The 18,501-nt window shown below is 56.3% G+C and overlaps 5 protein-coding genes across 5 annotated transcripts; all 5 read left to right on the plus strand.

The window, feature by feature from the left end:
* The first annotated feature begins 6,745 nt into the window (after window positions 1–6,745).
* LOC108410253 (hemoglobin subunit zeta) lies at window positions 6,746–8,185 on the plus strand. The gene is made up of 3 exons (XM_073214145.1): window positions 6,746–6,840; window positions 7,488–7,881; window positions 7,970–8,185. Exons 1-3 carry the CDS (start codon window positions 6,746–6,748, stop codon window positions 8,096–8,098), a joined length of 618 nt encoding a protein of 205 aa, XP_073070246.1. The 3' UTR covers window positions 8,099–8,185.
* A 692-nt stretch (window positions 8,186–8,877) lies between these two features.
* On the plus strand, window positions 8,878–9,635 carry HBM (hemoglobin subunit mu). The gene is made up of 3 exons (XM_017681232.3): window positions 8,878–8,980; window positions 9,145–9,349; window positions 9,450–9,635. The coding sequence occupies exons 1-3, from the start codon at window positions 8,889–8,891 to the stop codon at window positions 9,576–9,578; spliced, it is 426 nt and encodes a 141-aa protein (XP_017536721.1). The 5' UTR covers window positions 8,878–8,888; the 3' UTR covers window positions 9,579–9,635.
* A 1,519-nt stretch (window positions 9,636–11,154) lies between these two features.
* Window positions 11,155–11,952, plus strand: LOC118968998 (hemoglobin subunit alpha). The gene is made up of 3 exons (XM_037001808.2): window positions 11,155–11,310; window positions 11,400–11,604; window positions 11,731–11,952. Exons 1-3 carry the CDS (start codon window positions 11,216–11,218, stop codon window positions 11,857–11,859), a joined length of 429 nt encoding a protein of 142 aa, XP_036857703.2. The 5' UTR covers window positions 11,155–11,215; the 3' UTR covers window positions 11,860–11,952.
* Window positions 11,953–14,770: 2,818 nt separating this feature from the next.
* Window positions 14,771–15,753, plus strand: LOC118968999 (hemoglobin subunit alpha). The gene is made up of 3 exons (XM_037001809.2): window positions 14,771–15,111; window positions 15,201–15,405; window positions 15,532–15,753. Exons 1-3 carry the CDS (start codon window positions 14,786–14,788, stop codon window positions 15,658–15,660), a joined length of 660 nt encoding a protein of 219 aa, XP_036857704.2. The 5' UTR covers window positions 14,771–14,785; the 3' UTR covers window positions 15,661–15,753.
* A 1,906-nt stretch (window positions 15,754–17,659) lies between these two features.
* LOC108410256 (hemoglobin subunit theta-1-like) lies at window positions 17,660–18,421 on the plus strand. The gene is made up of 3 exons (XM_017681230.3): window positions 17,660–17,809; window positions 17,927–18,131; window positions 18,216–18,421. Exons 1-3 carry the CDS (start codon window positions 17,715–17,717, stop codon window positions 18,342–18,344), a joined length of 429 nt encoding a protein of 142 aa, XP_017536719.1. The 5' UTR covers window positions 17,660–17,714; the 3' UTR covers window positions 18,345–18,421.
* The last annotated feature ends 80 nt before the right edge of the window (window positions 18,422–18,501 follow it).

Raw genomic sequence — 18,501 nt, forward strand, 5'->3', positions numbered from 1 at the left:
AAAGCATTACTCAAAGAGAGAGAGAAGCTTAGTTGACGCTAGTAAGTATTTGCTGCCATCAACAGCTTATTATTAAAAAATGGTAAAGGAAATTAAGTAAACCTAAATCCTACCTTCTAAAAGAATTCTCATTCATCCTCAACTAATGAGGAAGCCCTCTTTACAGAAGAATGCCAGCTAAGCAGCATAGAAGGAATTAAACAATTAAAAAAATCACAATTCTGTAATCCCTAAAAAGGATTCAAGCAAGATGATCAATGATTGCTAAAACCATAGTATGAAGTTTTTTGGGAATAGGATTATTTCCATGAAGCCAAATTATTCCCAAATTACTAGCTAACGGCAGGAGGGGGCTAGATACCTTTACTGTGGAGATGCCTGGAGTTCCCTCCCTAACCAAGAGGTCACACTTGGCAGCACCGACAGTGAGCAATCCGATGCCACACGGTGGGTGTGAGTTCTCAGCATCACTTGTGGTGCCAGCCAGCAAGTCGTTTTCTTCTTGTGATAAAATAAGCAGAACACAAAATTTACCATTTTAACTATTTTAAAGTGAACTCAGTGGCACCTAATACATTTCCAGTGCCGTGCAACTATCATTTCTATCTAGTTTCAGAACTTTACATCATCTCAGACGGAAACTCGGTGCCCTGCCCCCAGCAAGCACTCTGCTTTCTGTCTCTGTGGTTTTGCCCACTTTGGGTGCTGCATATAAATGGAATCATATAATATATAGACTTTTGTGTTTGTTTTCTTTCACTTAGAATGTTTTCAAGGTTGATGTATGTTGAAGCATGTGCCAGCACTTCCTTTTTATGGCTGCATAATATTCCAGTGTATGGATATACCAAATTTTATCCTTTCATCCACTGATGGGCATTTAGGTTGTTTCCACCTTTTGGCTGTGTGGATCACAATGCTATGAACATTATTGTACAAGTTTTTGTGCGAATGTATGTTTCACTTACCTTGGGTATATGTACCTAGGGGTAGAATTGCTGGGTGTTATGGTAATGATTCTAACTTGATGAGAGATCGCCAGACTGTTTCCCATGGTGGCTGTACTAGTTTACATTACTAGCAGTGGGGTACTAGGGTTCCAATTTCTCCACATTCTGGCCAACTCTTGTTATTTGCTTTTATATATTAATTAATAATAATAATAATAACTATTATTATTATTATATCTACCCAGCTGGGTTGAAAGTGGTACTGCATTTCCCTAATGGGTAATGAAATTGAACATCTTTTTGTGTGCTGTGTGGATATCTTTTTTGGAGAAAAGTATATTCAAGTGCTTTTTCAGGTTTTTTTTTTGTTGGGTTGTTTGTCTTTTTGTTTTGAGTTGTAAGAACTATTTGCATATTCAGGATACAAGTTCTTTATCATTTACATGGCCTACAAATACTCCCATTTGGTGGGTTGCTTTTTCATTGCCAACAAGTTTTAACCTGATTCTAATCAAGCCTTTGGATAGGACTTCTAGTGCATAGGCGAGACATGGATAAAGGAACCAGCTAAATAACACTTCAAGGAGACCATCAGACCAATCCAAAATATGGAATGCTGTACAAGACAGCTGGCCTGCACTGCTCAAAAAGCCACTGGTATGGGGAGAAGGTGGGTGTGGAGTGAAGAACTTCTGGAATAGAAGAATGAAGACAACTAATGCTGTGTGTGAACCTGGGTTAGGTCCCAGTTTGAACGAATTGAACAAATTTGGGGAATGAATGGGTAAATGTGATGCAAAAGAATGTAGTAAGATCCCTTAGACTGACAATGGACTCGGGTTGTATATGTAAAATCTCTTCATTCCAGGAGACACCTGCTGACGTGCATGTGGACACAGCTTCATAATGCTCAGCACACACTCCCATATTGTTCAGAAGAAACTTGAAGCCCGCTCAGATATACCCCCATTTCATCAGCTAGGCAAATGTCACAAAAGTTAACAGTATTGAATCCAGATTGGGGGTGGGGGTAGAGGGGATCATTATACTATTTCTCAACAATAAGATCTGACTGCAGTCCACCCAGGGGACCCTCACCCATCCTGCCCTCGCCTCTGGCTGCCTTCTTGGCTCCTGAGCAGCAGAGGCAGGGCCTCTCTCAGGCCTCCATACTTGCTTATTCCTTCTACTTGCTGCACACTCTTCCCGCAAAGATCTGAGGCCTTATTCCTCCAGCTCCTGCAAGTACGTGTGCAATCTCCCATCTTGGCGACCTCTCTAACCAACTGATACACAGCTGCAGCCATCGCACTGCCCCCATGCTTCCCGGCATCTTCCTCTCCAGCGTCATCGCCATCCCACCAGAGGCCACCTGGAACTGTTGGGTAATTTGGGCCCAAGGAAGCAAGGCACTGCTCTGGCTCGGATGCTGCTGAGAGGTGGGAGTGCTCCTGCCGCTAGGTACCCAACAGTTCTTCTCTAGGAGACAAGAGGAGCCAAAGGAGGCTGGAGCTGTGACGGGCGCAGAAGTGGCTCTGTGGGCCGGGATGGCACATGCTGAGTATTGCTGCGGTTTCCACAGTCCAGCTTTCCTTTGTGTCTCCACACAGTTCTCTTCATCAGGGCCGTGGTCGCAGGAGAATGCAGTCTTCGCATTGACAACCCAGGCATCAGGGGCTACTTCCCTCTCCCTGGGGTGCTTACCTTACCAACTTGTTCTGAATCACATGCCTTCCTTACCAGGACGCCAGCTCCAGAGAGTGGGTGTCTCTGTCGTGTGTCCCCACTGTATCTGCTGCTGTCAGAGCTGGCTCGGCACAGAACAGGTGGTCAAACGTGATCCATGAGGAATGGATACAGCTGCTGCGGGCTTCCGTGAGCTTGCCCAAGGCTGCTCCTGCTGCTCACCTGACTTTAGGGCCTGGGGGGGTCTCTGTTCTGCAGACTCTGTCGCTGGGGAGGTGCCCTCAGGTTGGGCCCCTTTCTCCGGGGAGGACTCTGACCTAGAGGGTGTGGGATGTGGTCCCACGTGCTTGGCTGTACCTGAGCTGCCTGCCAGTAGCTGGGCCTTTAGTGTCAGCATGGGGGAGATGCCTGGGCCTGAGGAGTCTCTCTCCTAAGCCCCACAGCCCATCATACTCCAAATTGGCGCTGGTGGATCTGAAGACCCGAGTGTGTTATCCACTCTGTGAGGACAGGTGCTCTCTCTCCTTGTCTACCAGCAGGCAGGTGCTGGGCTGGTGTTTCTGGGGCTCTTGGCCCTGAGTTCAGTATTCGACAGGCAGGGCAGCAAGGTCACCAGCTCAGAAGGTGGTCAGCACACAGCATAAGGGAGAGGCACAAAGACCACGGCCTCTCTCTTAACACCTACTTCTGGGGAGCCTGCTCTGGGAAGCCCGGGCCATCTGGGATGCTTGGAATAGGCCAGTAAACAAAACTGTCCCTGCTTCCCTAGCTAACACCCCAGAAGATAATAAACAAAACATTTTTTTCTGTGGAAAAAAGAAAAGTAGGGCAGGTGGGAGATTGGATAGGAGGGCTGGGAGTCAGGGTCAGTCACAATTCTTAATGGGGTGGTCAACATGAGCCTATTAACATAGTGACACTTGAGGGAGTGCCGACATTGGGGAAGGACCTCCAGGAGAGAGGTCCCAGGTGGGTGGAGGAGGACAGGGCGGGAACAGAGCTGGGTGGGCAGAAGCAGGTGTGCAGGAGGCTTCCCTTCACTGAGTATGAGAGGTCATGCAGGTTTCAGGGATGAGACAGGAAGGTGGTCTCTGGACCGCACCTTGGGAGGAAGGGATGGGGCTGCCCTTGTAGGCAGAGGGCAGGGGAAGGATAAGAGAGGGGAGGTACAGCCTCTGTGGGAAAGACTGGTCTCCGTTCCAGACACAGTTCCCTGGATATGCTGCCAGCAGGAGTCCCCAGGGTGCAGATGGAGGGCACACAGAGATGGAGGGGGACAGACCTGGGACCACGCCAGGAACCCCCATGCCAAAAGAAACTACAGCAGAACAGGTCTGGGGAGTCAGGAGACAAGACCACCCAGAGGAAAGGAAAGGAGATGAGGGGCGCTCCTGGCTGTGCAGACCCCCGGGGCAAAGGGTGGGACGTGTGCCTGGGCCGGGCTTGAGGCTGGAGAAGGAGAGACCTTGGACCAGGGCCCGACTCACAGGAGAGGTGCTGTGGGCCTGCCCCAGGGGTGAAGGAGGACCCGTATCTCCTGCCATCAGGCCCTCCCGAAGTCCTCCCTGGGCCCTCTCACCAGTGCACTCTTGGGCCAAGGGGTGGTCCCATCTGCAGCCCCTGCCCTGCCTAAACCTCTGTGGGTTCAAGGTCTCCTTTCTGGAAGGAGGGAGCTCAGCACTGGGGGCCCATGGCCAAGCTCTGTCCAGGCTGATTGTTCTGGTGCTTTGACCTCTGCCTGCTGCTTCCCCCATCCCACAGGCCACCTCTTCCCAGACCTGGCACACTGTGAGCCCCTCCAGTCCTCTCCCCACTCTGCATTCTGGCTGGAGGCCCCCTCCTGGGAGGACTTTCCAAGAGGAGGGGCTGGCGGTCTCCTGCAGCCCCCTCCCTTCCTCAGCCTGGGGCCTGAATGTGATCCCATGGTCATGTCAAGCCCAGACATGGAAATCATTTCTGCTAAACTTCTTTCTCACAGCGACAGTGGCAGCATCCACATGACCCTCAAAGGCTGATTTCGGAACCTATGTCTACATTTCAGGTTTAACTTCTCAGGATGCTGTTCAAGTTCACCCTCAGGGGTCAGCTGCTTCACTATGGGAAAGGAATCAGTGTATGAAGCTGCATTTTCAAGGTAATTCAGCTACACAAAGAAAATAATGTGAAAATGTTAGTGATGACTGGTGAGATATGAGTGATTTTCACTCTTCTCCAGAGTCTGGGACTTCCTCAAAAGGCCTAAAAGAAGCATTCATTATTTTTATGAACAGAAAGAGTGGCTTTTTAGAAAGCCCTTGAGGACACGACACTAACCAGTCCCCTCTGGAGCTGGACGTGAGGACCCAGTCAGGCCTCAACCTTGGAATGGGGAAGCTCTCGGGGTTAAACGCTTAAAGGGTTATCTTTGGAGGTGAAAAGGGAAATTTTGTTTCTTAACCTGTACTTTTGCCAAGACTGCCTTACAATTAATGAATTTAATTTTTAATTTAAAGTTTTAATTATTAAATACATGCATAAAACATGTTAATGAAGATGTACAAAGAAAAGCCTAAACGTGTGGAGACCGTGTGTGCATCAAAAAACAAATTGCAGAAATATGCCATGTCCATTTGACCAGAGAAAATGAACAACAGTTGCCAGTCATCATGTAGGAAATGCTCAGCCTCAACAGCAAACAGAAACTGCACCACTGAACACATCGCCATACACGCCAGTCCTCAGCACAGGGCACCCGCTGTGAGCATAGGCTCAGCCCAGGAGCGGAGCTGTTGACTGACGTTCTCCCTCTTGGCAGAAGGAGCACCCTTGGGTTTCTCTGAGGTGGCCTGGGTCGAGGCTGTGGGGGTGACAGGAGGAGCAGCAAGGGAAGCTCTGCGGCTTCCTCACCAGACCCAGGCTTGGCCTCTGGGGTGGGTCTGCAGGCCCACTCTGCCAGGAGGCCCCAAACTCCCAGCTTGGCTACAAAGGCAGGGCAGGGCCTCAGGCAGTCCACAGCTCAGATCCCACCTCAAGTAAGGGTTTTAGCAACAGTGCTCAATGTGGGAGCCCAGAAACAAAGAAACAGAATAGCCGTTGTCAGTTAGGGATACTCAGTAGGTACCAGTTGGATGTGGTTCTGTGTAGCCCTTTCTTCGATTTGAAAAATATTACCATATGGTATGTCCTGGTCTTTTCCTTTCTTATTAAAAAATCATATATTTCAAAAAAGATGTACTTAGGAAATGTTTATTATAATTTTTTAAATCAAGCTATAATTTAACTAAAAAATACATGCATAAAAACACACCCTTTGCAAGAACACATACTAACCTAAAAGAATATTTTAAACTAATTAGAAAGCTGTCTTATGGGGTGAAGGGAAGGCAATGAGCTAAGAGGATAAAGAGGTGCCTAGAGCAGGAGGGGTCTTGCAGAGGCTGTGAGAGGCGGCAAGGCAGACTGCATGCCCGTGGCCCCAGGCTTCTGTGAGGGGTCCCGCCTCCTCCAAGCCTGGGGGCCCAGTTTAGACAGCGCCCATCATAGACAGCGCCCATCATCTGCTGGGGACTCTGCATGGGGGTGGGGGGCAACCTCAGACAGAACCTCATCCAGGGGATGCTGTGCAGCGGTCGGAGAGGGTCTGAAGCCAAGGCTATCACTCACCCTGTGACACCTGTGACACCTCTGCGGACCTCAATTTTCTCCCCTGTAAACTGGAGTTCATGAGGTAGAATTGCAGAAGCTTAAGAAACAAAGTGCTTCTGTGAGGGCCTGAGGTGTTGTTCTAGGATATTCTTCTATTGCAAGGACAGGGAGGTCAGGGAAAATCACCACAGAAGCCAATCTCTGGGCTGACACATGGACCTTTGGCCCAGGCCTGGGCCCCTATCTCACTGGAACCTGAGGCCTGAGTGATAGCCCCTCACCGCCCCCCACCCCCAGTCCTATTGCCCAGACTGCCCAGTGTCACTGGATCTGATAAGAGACCCACCCTCACAACCCTCTCCCTTCTCAGGACCAATGGCCAGAGCCTGGCCCCCACCTTGGCCCCGTGTATATAAGGGGATCCTGGGTGCTGAGCACCACAGATTCCTGTCCTGAGCACTCTCAGCCACAGCTCAGCAACCGCCATGTCCCTGACCAGGGCTGAGAGGACCATCATCGTGTCCATGTGGGGCAAGATCTCCACACAGGCGGATGCCATCGGCACCGAGGCCCTGGAGAGGTGAGTACCACACGGGTTGTGGGGTTAGTAAGGCCAGGGGCCAGTGAGGAGGGGTCAGCAAGAAGGGGCAGCAGGAGGGGGTCCATGAGCAGGTGTCAGCCAGGAGGGGTCAGCGAGGATGAGTCAGCAGGGAGGGGACAGCGAGGACGGGTCATCAAGGAAGGGCCAATGAGGAGGGGTCAGCGAGGTGAGGGGTTCTCTGAAGAGAAGGTCGGTGAGTTCGGGAAGATAAATTGCAGACATCTGAGGGTCCTGTCCTGGGCTGGTGGGGAGGCCCAAGCAGGAGAAAGTGAACATTCTCACACCCACGGGGAAGGACACGTGTCTTCAGGGCCTGAGGTGGCTTAGGAGGCAGTCAGATCGCTACAAGGGACTAATATCAGGGCCCCTGACCCTGGGGGGAAGGTGGCCAGAGGTTCCCTGGGACCTTCCTTGGGCTGCTGCTGGAGAGGGCATCATTTCCGGCAAAAGGTGCAGCAGGAGGCGGGGCCGAGGGCTGGGAGAGAGGTGAAGGGATGAAGGCCACGGCTGTGGGCTTTGGAGTGTAGGCTAGGCCGACCGAGTTAAAAACAAGACCAGCGGGAAGCATAGGCCTGGATTAGCAAGGTTGGGGTGGGGGGCAAGGCCGAGCGGTGGGCGGGGTAGAGGAGAGGAGGGCCTCTGGGCGAAGAGGTGGAGCTTGTGGGGCGCGCCCTGGGAGTCAAGAGGCAACAAGAAGGATCTGGGCCTGCGGCGAGGTTGCATTCGAGTCCTCGAGCGCGGAGAGGGGCTTGCGGACCGCCAGGAGGTGGACGAGAACCCGCCCCCTCCGGAGCTCTGACACCTCGGCTGCGCAGGCTCTTCGCCAGCTACCCGCAGACCAAGACCTACTTTCCGCACTTCGACCTGCACGCGGGCTCGGCGCACCTGCGCGCGCACGGCTCCAAGGTGGTGGCCGCCTTGGGCGACGCGGTCAAGAACATCGACAATGTGGCGGGCGCGCTGGCCAAGCTCAGCGAGCTGCACGCCTACATCCTGCGCGTGGATCCGGTCAACTTCAAGGTGCGCAGGCCCGGGCTGGGGGCGGGGCGGGGGCGGGGTCTCCGCTCCCTGCGCCCCCGCCCACCTGAGCACTGCCGCCCTCCCCCAGCTGCTGTCCCACTGTGTGCTGGTCACCGTGGCCTTGCACTTCCCGGCCGACTTCACCGCCGAGGCCCACGCCGCCTGGGACAAGTTCCTGTCCCTCGTGTCCAGCGTCCTGACCGAGAAGTACCGCTGATCCCCGGGGACAGGCTGAGACCCTTCTTCTTTCCCGAACCCTCCCACAATTCCTTCAGGGACTTCCCAATAAATGGATCAGAATGGAGTGAGCTGTGTCCGGCGTCCTCTGTTTTGGGGGACATGGAGGGGAGAAAGGGAGGAAGGAGTGGGGGCTTCGCATTGACACGCGGTCGAGCCCGATGTCACCTCCGGCCTGGAAGCCACTCTAAGGGTGCTTTGGCGAGACCCTTGCGCTTGCGGACCTCACAGTCGCAGCCCAGAGGTAGCAGAGGAGCCCCAAGCCGTTTCCTCTGTTCCGATGCGCGTTTGCGCTCCCCCAACTTCCCAAATCGCCCAAGGATTTTCGTTTCACTGAACGTGTTGGGCATGTGACGGGACTCAGGGGACTTTTCCACAAAACCTGATGTCATAGTTCCCCATCCTGGCGCCTCCAGGAAAAGGGGGCTCCCTGTCCTGCGCTCTTTCTCCCAATCCCTCCATTGGCTCCCTCCTGGCGAAGCAGGAACTTTGCCCGCAGGATAGTAATTACAGCTCCTCTTACAGTCTGCAGCCAAGGCACCCGCGCACAGCAGCGCGAGTCAGCGCCAGTGGCCCGGAACCCCCGAGGCCGTGACCTCCGCTTCGGTAGCGGACCCGGGCTGGCGACATTTCCCCGTGTGGGCCAAGGGTCTCAGCGTTCCCGCCGCTCTCGGGCAGATAAGGGCGGGCGGGGCGCCCTGGGAGGTGGGGGCTGTTATAAGGAGGCCGGGGCGGCGCGCGCGGTCCCCAGAGCACGGCACCCCAGAACCATGCTCAGCGCCCAAGAGCGCGACCAAATACTGCGGGTCTGGGACCTGATCGCCGGCCACGAGGCGCCCTTCGGGGCGGAGCTGCTGCTCAGGTGGGCTGGGGCGGGATCTCCAGGATCGCAGGGAGGCGGAGACAGGGGTGTTGCGCCTGAATCCGCGGGGGGCAGGACAAAAGGGGGCTTCCGTGGGTAGGGGCGGTGCAGGCGCTGGAGAGACCCCACGCGGCCGCCTTCCCCACTCCCACCGGCTCTCGCAGGCTCTTCACGGTCTACCCCAGCACCAAGATCTACTTCAAGCACCTGGGCGCCTACCCTGATGAGGTGCAGCTGCTGAACCACGGGCAACGCCTGCTCTCGGCGGTGGGCGTGGCCGTGCAGCATATGGACAACCTGCGCGCGGTTCTGAGCCCGCTCGCTGACCTGCACGCGCGCATACTGCGCGTGGACCCCGCCAACTTCCCGGTGAGCCGACCCCAGGCTGCAACTGGATTTGCGCGCAGCCGAGGGTAGGGGTTCTGGAAGGACTGACGAGCAGACCCCTCACGAGCTCCCTCCCCTGCAGCTGCTGATCCAGTGTTTCCAGGTTGTGCTGGCCTCCCACCTGCAGGGCGAGTACACCGTTGAGATGCAGGCTGCGTGGGACAAGTTCCTGACGGGCGTGGCCGTGGTGCTGACGGAGAAGCACCGCTGAGTCCCGCGCCCCAACGAGCCTGGGCGTGTGCATGTCAATAAACAACCCTCGAACGGCGCAACCCTGCGTGTGCGTGATCTCTGGGGAGCGTGAGGGCTGAAGTCACTGGCTGGGCAGAGAAGCTCCGGGTCCCACCGGGAGTCTTCTAGAATCTTAGGACGCAGAGAAGGGAACAAGGGCCGGGGACGGGACTCTGGGAGCGCTCCAAACTCTCAATGAGGACGGCTCTCGAACTGACAGCCCCGGGTCTGGGCAGGGCGTGAACACTCAAAGGTCTGAAAAAAAACAGTTGTCCTTCTGTGGCGGGGAAATGTGGTGGGGTACAAGGGGCGCTCGGGTAGGGGGAGGGTCTTCAGCTTCATCCGCGCGCTGCCAGGCGGTTCGCAAAGCGCGTCCGCGGTCACTACTCCTTCGTTCATTTCCTCTCCATCCCCACCTGGCGCCGGGAGCTGCGAGCGTGAATCTTCGCCTCTGTGGAAGGCATAGGAGGGCACCCGAGTCCCAGGGACCAAGACCCTGGCCTGAGTTTGGGGACCGGGATTACACGGACCCTCATCTCTGTTCCTTTCCAGCTTCGGAAACCCTCCCAGGTCCTCTGTCTGAAGCAAACCTTGCCCTGAGCCAAGCCAACCCCTTTCCCCAGACTCTCCAGGGGTGGGGAATGCGGTGGGAAGGAACTCCTTGACGGCCGCAACCTGGCTCCAACCGGTTCACGCCAACAAGCTGTAAGATCCTGGGCGTAGCCCTGAGCAGTCTGAGCCTAACGTGTCCCTCGAGGAAACTCCAACCTCGCTGGGTCTTTTAAACAATTTATGATATTGCATCATAATGCAAGGTCGGTGTCTGACAGGCCCAGGGCCACCCAACACCCAGCCTCTGCGTGTGCCCTGGCCAAGGCGCGCCTCCCGCCGCACCGCCTCGCTCGACCTCTTCCCTCTGCGGCCCCGGGCTGGAAACTTAGCTCTCCATCCAGAAAATGAACAGGGGCCAGGGACCAGGACCCTAGGATCTCTCTAAACTGGACGAGGACGGGTCCGGGGTAACAGTCCCGGGTTTGTGCGCGGAGCGCTGAGCCCAGCCGGCAGGCCCGCGCCCAGGTCTGCAGGGGATGCTGTTGGCCACGCCCTGACAAGGAACCCCGCGCGGCTCGGGACGCCTGTCCACCACGGGGGTAGGTGGGCTTGGAGCACTTCGCCTCACGTTTTCTCCTGAACCCTCAGAGTTTACGCGGCAAATTTACAACTCTTGGTCTCGTGTAAAGTCTGGTGAAAAAGCATGATTTTTTTTACTTCGAAAAATACTGTGTTCCCCTCCTCGACCTGCAAATGGACATCTCGAAGCTACCCTAGGCCCGGAATCAAACGCGGGCGCGCGAGGGGTTTCGGTGACTCCAGAACCTGTGTGGGCTCCCCGAAGCCGCAGGAAAGGGTGCGGGGCGAGCTGAACCGCTGCCAGCGCGGGGCGCAGAGTGCCGGCAGCCTTGGGCGCACACCCCCCCGCCCCCACTAGCTCCTGGCACCGCGCCCGCCAACCAGCACGGCCCGGACGGGCGTGCCCCTCGCGCCCGGGGCATAAAAGTCCGCGCCCTCCACGAACGCCCACTTCTGGTCCCAACACAGACCCAGGAAGATCCCACCATGGTGCTGTCTGACGAAGACAAGAGCAACATCAAGGCCGCCTGGGCTAAGGTTGGCAGCCATGCCGGCGAATACGGCGCCGAGGCCCTGGAGAGGTGAGGCCCCTCCTTTCTCCCCACCGCCCCTGGCGTCCTTGTCCTGGACCATCCCCACCTAACCGACCCACCGCCGCCCTCTCCCGCAGGACCTTCCTGTCCTTCCCCACCACCAAGACCTACTTCCCCCACTTCGACCTGAGCCACGGCTCCGCCCAGGTCAAGGCTCACGGCAAGAAGGTGGGCGAGGCGCTGAACAACGCCGTGGCCCACCTGAACGACCTGCCGACCGCCCTGTCGGCTCTGAGCGACCTGCACGCGTTCAAGCTGCGTGTGGACCCCGTCAACTTCAAGGTCAGCTCGCGGGCTCGGCCGGGACAGAGCTGGGATGGAGGGCGACCCTCCTGGCAGGGCTGAGAGTCCCGAGGTGGATCGCCCGCGGTTGTGCCCGGTGCCCCCTGATACGCGGTCTCTCCACAGCTCCTCTCCCACTGCCTGCTGGTGACTCTGGCCAGCCACCACCCCGAGGACTTCACCCCTGCCGTCCACGCCTCTCTGGACAAGTTCTTGACCTCCGTGAGCACCGTGCTGACCTCCAAATACCGTTAAGCTGGAGCCGCGGAGCCCCTGCCCCTGCCCGGGCCCCCTTGCGCTCAGCGCGCCCTTACTTCCTGACCTTTGAATAAAGTCTGAGCGGCTGCAGTCTCGTGTGTGCCTCGGTCCTCTGCGCGCCACCGTGCCACGAGCGGGATGGTTTTCCTCGCCTCCGAACGAGGACCTCCTGGCAGGGAGGAATGGTGGATGGGTGTGGGTTAAGGCTGATGGTGTACCTGCTCCTGTCCTGTAGCAGCGGGACTTCCAAGGGTTCCTCTTAGGGGTGAGAGGTGCGGAGTCCTAAGATCTAAACCCTCTTTTGAACTCTTTCTGATCCCGGGTAAACATACGATCTAAATCGAAGCAAAACCACAAAAATAGGCTGCTCCTGGGTACTGGACATTTTGTATGAGATCCCCACCTCCTCACCAGAGGGATGGTGGGTTGGAATGGGTAGCAGCTCCACGCACCTTTCCTAGGTCCCATAACCCTCCGCGGGCCGGGGCTGGGGAAGTTGGTGCGGGGTGCGCTGGTGGAAGCACTTTTGTGGGGTGACTGGCCCCTTGGTCCCGCAGTTGGAAGTTCGCCGTGTGCCCTGCCCCCCTCAGCTCACCCCCTCCATTCTCTAGCTCGAGGCCTGCGGGGTCTCCCCAGGCCCTGGTGCTCAAATGTAGGGCTCCACGGAGGCATCTCGCAAGCCCACCGGGCTCCACATCTGCCCCCGGGCGTCCACCAGGGCCTCCAGTCCGGCTGGCCCAGGGAAACCTTCAGCGCCGGGTGGAAATTTGAGAAGGGTGGCCAAGCCCCAGTGGGGCTCACCACTTTCCTTCTGGATATTTTGCCTCTAAACAGCCAGGGAGGGAGGTGCTTCCCATCTCCACCATGCAGGCTTCCTCAGCCTCACAGCAGAACTCATTTTTATTTAAAGTAGAAAAACAGTTAAGAAATAAACTAAAATCCACCCATACTTTTACACAAACACGCACATCCTTTTTTTTCAAAGCAGGGTTGGGGAGTGCCCCTGTCCTATCTCCCCGCCCTGCAGAACAGCAGAAGTTCACACTTGAGGTGAGTCTACCGGCTACAATCCTATGCGGACGGGCACAGAGCTAGATCTGCAACTACACTTTTGTGGGCAAATACACCATCGCACCGCAGATATATTTCTGCAGCCTGCTCTTCTCCCTGAACCACGTCTCCTCTGCATCTCCCCAAGCCAGTTTATTCAGCTGTTTCATTTCACAGATTCATGGCAATTCCTATAATTCTGTTAGTTTCCTATTAATATCTTCTGTCAACTGTTCCAGTAAGTTACTTGTCTTTTCCTTATACAGGTGGAACTCTTCCCATATTAAGAATGTAAGTCATTGGCTGAGATATGTTCCCAAAGTCTTGCTTAAAAAGTACTTGAGGGGAGGAGGGGGGCAGAAGGGATAGAACAAGAGGCAGGGGAGAGTCGTCCCAGACCTAGCGGGTGCATCTTTGGTGCCTCTAAGTCCCCAGTGTCTTATCTTTTTCTTTCAGAGCCAGGGTTGGGCCTGAGGCTGTGGACAGAATCAGAAAATGGGTGGAGGGTAGGAGGGAAATGGGATGAGCTGGGTGAGGGTCCAGCGGGGATGAGAGGAGAGGAGCACACAGGGTGGGGTGTGCGGCCGGGCGGGAGCACCGCTGAGGATCACTGGAGCTGCCTTCTCCTCTGTCAGAACCAGTTTGACCATCCTTTCCTCTGGGACATACAGGGCAGGTCCTGAGTGAGGGTCTTATGAGAGGGATGAGGGGCAGAGGGATGGAATGAAGGCTACTCACCAACCCACTCCCCAAAGCACAGCCTTCCTCCAGTCTTGCAGGAGGGTACATATCAATGCCTTCTCACTCTCTTTTCTTTCCATCGAGTTCCAATGTTCTACCTCATCGTATCCCCTCCCACCAACTAGCCCAGGGACCACCACTTGTCACCAGTAAGGGGACCGCACCAGCTGGAATTCCTGCCCCTTCCTGCTACTTCAGCGGGAGTCCCTCCCTTCCCCAATCCTGCAGGGTCTGGCCAGCCTCATCAGCCCCATATCTCCCCACCCTCATTCTGCAGCCACAAAGCCTTTCTCCCCAGCTGCCCCCTACAAGCAGGGACACCCCTACACCCTACTCTGCCTAACAACCACTAACCCTCCTGTCTCTTCCTCCAGGAAGACCACAGCGATCCTCACACTAACCATGATGCCCTTGAATGCCCCATCGTCTCCCTCCTTGATGATAATTTGATGATTGTGCCCCTAACTAGGATGAAAGCTCAGGTCTTATCAGCAAGTTCTTTTATTTATCAATTCAACCACTAATTACCTAGCAAGTATTGGGTCAGGCACAACTGGGCCATAGGGTGTCACTGTGAACCATGATTGCCTGGCCAGAGGGGGAGAGACAGCCACTCACACATTCACACAGGGGTCCCAAGTAGGAGAAGCCCACCTTCTGAGTCTGTGACTGGGGGCTGCAGCAGCCTCACCCTGACAGAGGAGCCAGAGCCAGAAGCACCCACCCCAGGCCTGCGAACCCTGCCCCTCGGTATTTGTTTCTCCTGCAACTGGCACTGGATGGCACTCAAGATTATTTGTGGAAAGAAAGGGGGTTAAAAGGAATCAGGAGGGATTCCAGGCAGGAATTCCTGAGTTCATGTGAGCAAGGGCCTCCTGTGTGCACCTCTCTCTGTCCTGTACTAGGAAAAGGCCTTCCCTCCTTCCGGGGCTCAATCACACATTCATTCACGGATACTGCTCAAATTAATACATTTCCCGGGTGTGCCTGGTGCCCCCTTAAGTGCGCTCCCTGCCCGTCGTGAGGAGAGCGCAGCCTGGGGCTGGGACGCTTAGCGACCTAAAGGGTGTCATTGAGCCCAAGTGGCGGGCTAACATCGACCCACCTCAACCAGCCCGCCCCAAAATGCTTCATGGGCTGTGGGTGCAGTTGGCTTGAAGCAGAGGGTGCGAGGAGACACAAACAGGCCCCGACACAAGGACCCCTGCGCCCCCTGCCGTCGCTGCCAAGCCGCGCCATCCGCACCGCGCCCGCCAACCAGCACGGCCCGGACGGGCGTGCCCCTCGCGCCCGGGGCATAAAAGTCCGCGCCCTCCACGAACGCCCACTTCTGGTCCCAACACAGACCCAGGAAGATCCCACCATGGTGCTGTCTGACGAAGACAAGAGCAACATCAAGGCCGCCTGGGCTAAGGTTGGCAGCCATGCCGGCGAATACGGCGCCGAGGCCCTGGAGAGGTGAGGCCCCTCCTTTCTCCCCACCGCCCCTGGCGTCCTTGTCCTGGACCATCCCCACCTAACCGACCCACCGCCGCCCTCTCCCGCAGGACCTTCCTGTCCTTCCCCACCACCAAGACCTACTTCCCCCACTTCGACCTGAGCCACGGCTCCGCCCAGGTCAAGGCTCACGGCAAGAAGGTGGGCGAGGCGCTGAACAACGCCGTGGCCCACCTGAACGACCTGCCGACCGCCCTGTCGGCTCTGAGCGACCTGCACGCGTTCAAGCTGCGTGTGGACCCCGTCAACTTCAAGGTCAGCTCGCGGGCTCGGTCGGGACAGAGCTGGGATGGAGGGCGACCCTCCTGGCAGGGCTGAGAGTCCCGAGGTGGATCGCCCGCGGTTGTGCCCGGTGCCCCCTGATACGCGGTCTCTCCACAGCTCCTCTCCCACTGCCTGCTGGTGACTCTGGCCAGCCACCACCCCGAGGACTTCACCCCTGCCGTCCACGCCTCTCTGGACAAGTTCTTGACCTCCGTGAGCACCGTGCTGACCTCCAAATACCGTTAAGCTGGAGCCGTGGCGCCCCTGCCCCTTCCTGGGCCCCCTTGTGCTCAGCGCGCCTGCACTTTCTGACCTTTGAATAAAGTCTGAGCGGCTGCAGCCCGTGTGGGCCCGGGTCCTCTGTGCGCCACCGTGCCACGAGCGGGGTGGTTTTCCTTGCCTCCTACTGAGGACTGAAGATCTATCCACGGAGGGTGAAAGAGAGGGCAGGGGTGAAGGAGGGGAGTGGAGCCAGTGAAGCCACGGCCGTGCCTCAGTGTTGCCTGAGCACATTCACGCCTCCTTGCATGTCTTTCCAGAACCTTGCAGATTCAACAAAGGCTTACTCAAATAAGGCATTCCTATTCCATCTTGACATTGTATAGCACAGGCACACCATTGCTGCTGAGCTGGCAGGCCTCCAGGCTAGGACCTGGGAGCACTCCCAGGATTCCTGGCAGAGTTGGGATGTTGGGAGAAAAAGGAGGTCATCCTCCTTCAAAGTCGCACTAAATGTCCCTCCCCATCAAGTGCCTCCCAAACAGTCTAGCTGAAAGTGGGGGTGAGCAGTGCAGTTGCAGATGACAGGCGATTTCTTGACGAGCCCTTATTACCAGATGCCACCCTCAGGATGGCACATTCTTGCCGTGGGTGGAGCCGGGGCTTAAGTCCAAGTGGGGGAAGTAGGTCTTGGTGGAGGGGAAGGACAGGAAGGTCCTGCAGAGGCAGGAAGCAGTGAGCTAGGTTAGATGGTACCATCCAGGACAAGGATGCCAGGGGTCATCAAGACACTGTTGTCTTCAGGCCATCGCAGGTCTGGAAACCCAGTTTTTGGGCCCAGCTTAGCTTCCACTGCATGCCAGGAGGCTGGCAATCCCTGAGGCCTACTGACTCTACCCAGTGGTGCAGTAAATAGGAGAGCCAGGGCCAGGGAGACTGCACCCTGAGGTGCTTCCTCCCTGGGGAGCAGGCCCCTAATGCCTGTAGCTTCAGAGTGCCACCTTGAGGTGTCCAGTCCCAGCAGCTGTCCAGCCTGAATCTCCAGTTGAGAGCAGTGCCATTTTTTCCCTGGGCCCAAAAGTTGTCCTTTGAAAATGTGATGGCATGTCACATGCTCCTTTTGGTGATGCTTTTAGCAGAGCTGGTGGCTCTCAGTAAGAGGCAGTCTTCCTTACTTTATTATTAGGACAAATGATGGGCTAAAAATAGAAACAAGCCATGTACCCACAAACAATGAATGGATAAATTGTGGTTTATCCATAGGATGGGAAGTTATTCAGACATTAAGAGCAATGAAGTACTGATACATGCTACAAGGTGGATACACCTTGAAAATGTGCTAAGTGAAAGAAACCATACGCGAAAGACCATACATTGTATGATTCTTATTTATATGAAATGTCCGGAACAAGCAAATCCACAGAAACACCAGACTGGTGGTTGCCAGGGGCTGGAGATAGGTTATGGAGCAACTGCTAATGGGTGGTTTTTATTTGAAACGAGGAAGAAGTTCTGGATCCAGACAGTAGTGATGGTTGCCCAACAATGTGTGTGTAACCAAAGACACTGGATTGTACACTTTAAATTGGCTAAGATGGTAAAGTTTCTTAAATGAATTTTACCACAATTAACAACAACAGAAAGGGTATAGAGCGGTGCTGGGCGCAGACTGAGTGTTGCACTATTAGGATACAGAGACACCCAATAAACGTTCGTTGTCCTAAAACAAACATCTGCTAAGAGCCAGGCACTTGACATTTCTTACTCACTTAACTCTCACAACCACATTGGGAGGAGGCAGAAATTGTTATCTTCGTTTTATATAATAAATGAGAAAACAGACTCAGGGAGGTGTCATAGTAGACTGAGGGTGGAGGGAGGTAAGAGGCTGCCGTTCAGTTCCAAAATCCGGGCTACAATTCAGTGTTACCTGGTAATGATAGAACATAATATCAGCTCCCATACAGAGCGCACTACAGAAACAGGGGCTCGGGGTCCAGGGCGACTGCGGCGCCCCCTGGCGGGCTCGGGACGCGCGGCCGGGCGGCGCATGCGCGGGGGGCGGCGGGTGGCCGCCCACCATGGCGCTGTTGGCCGCGGACCGGGAGTTGGTGCGCGCGTTCTGGAGGAAGCTGGGAGGCAACGTTGGGGTCTACGCTACGGAGGCCCTGGAGAGGTGCATACGGTCCCCCGCCGGGCCCACCTGCCTTGCCGCCCTGCGGGGAGGCGCCCCGCCTTCCGATGCCCCTCCTCCCGAAGCCCCGGCGCATCTCACCGCCTCCTCTCCCCGCAGGACCTTCCTGTCCTTCCCCACCACCAAGACCTACTTCCCCCACCTGGACCTGAGTCCCGGCTCCGCCCAGGTCAAAGCCCACGGCAAGAAGGTGGGCGACATGCTGACCCTCGCTGTGGCCCACCTGGACGACCTACCCTGCGTCCTGGCGGCTCTGCGCGACCTGCACGCGCACAGGCTGCGAGTGGACCCGGTCAACTTCCAGGTGAGCCCGGGGCCCGCGGCTCGCCGCCGCCGGGAAGGGTGGGGACGTGGGCGCACCCGGATGGGACCACTCCTCTCTCCGCAGCTCCTGGGCCACTGCCTGCTGGTGACCCTCGCCCGGCACTACCCCGGAGACTTCAGCGCCGCCCTGCACGCCTCGCTGGACAGGTTTCTGAGCCACGTGACCTCGGCGCTGGTCTCCGAGGGTTGCTAAACGGGGTGGGTGGTCGCGGGACCCCCAGCCGTTCCCTCCCGAGGTTACAGTGTTTGAGTAAAGTCCCCGAAAGCAAGCCTCAGCCTGCACGCCTGTTCTCTGTGGTTTGCGCGCCCAGGCTCGGTCTGGTGGCAAAGGGGGCTGCCGCCGCCGAGAT

This window comes from Manis javanica, chromosome 10 (genome assembly GCF_040802235.1).
Source record: "Manis javanica isolate MJ-LG chromosome 10, MJ_LKY, whole genome shotgun sequence".
NCBI lineage: Eukaryota > Metazoa > Chordata > Mammalia > Pholidota > Manidae > Manis > Manis javanica.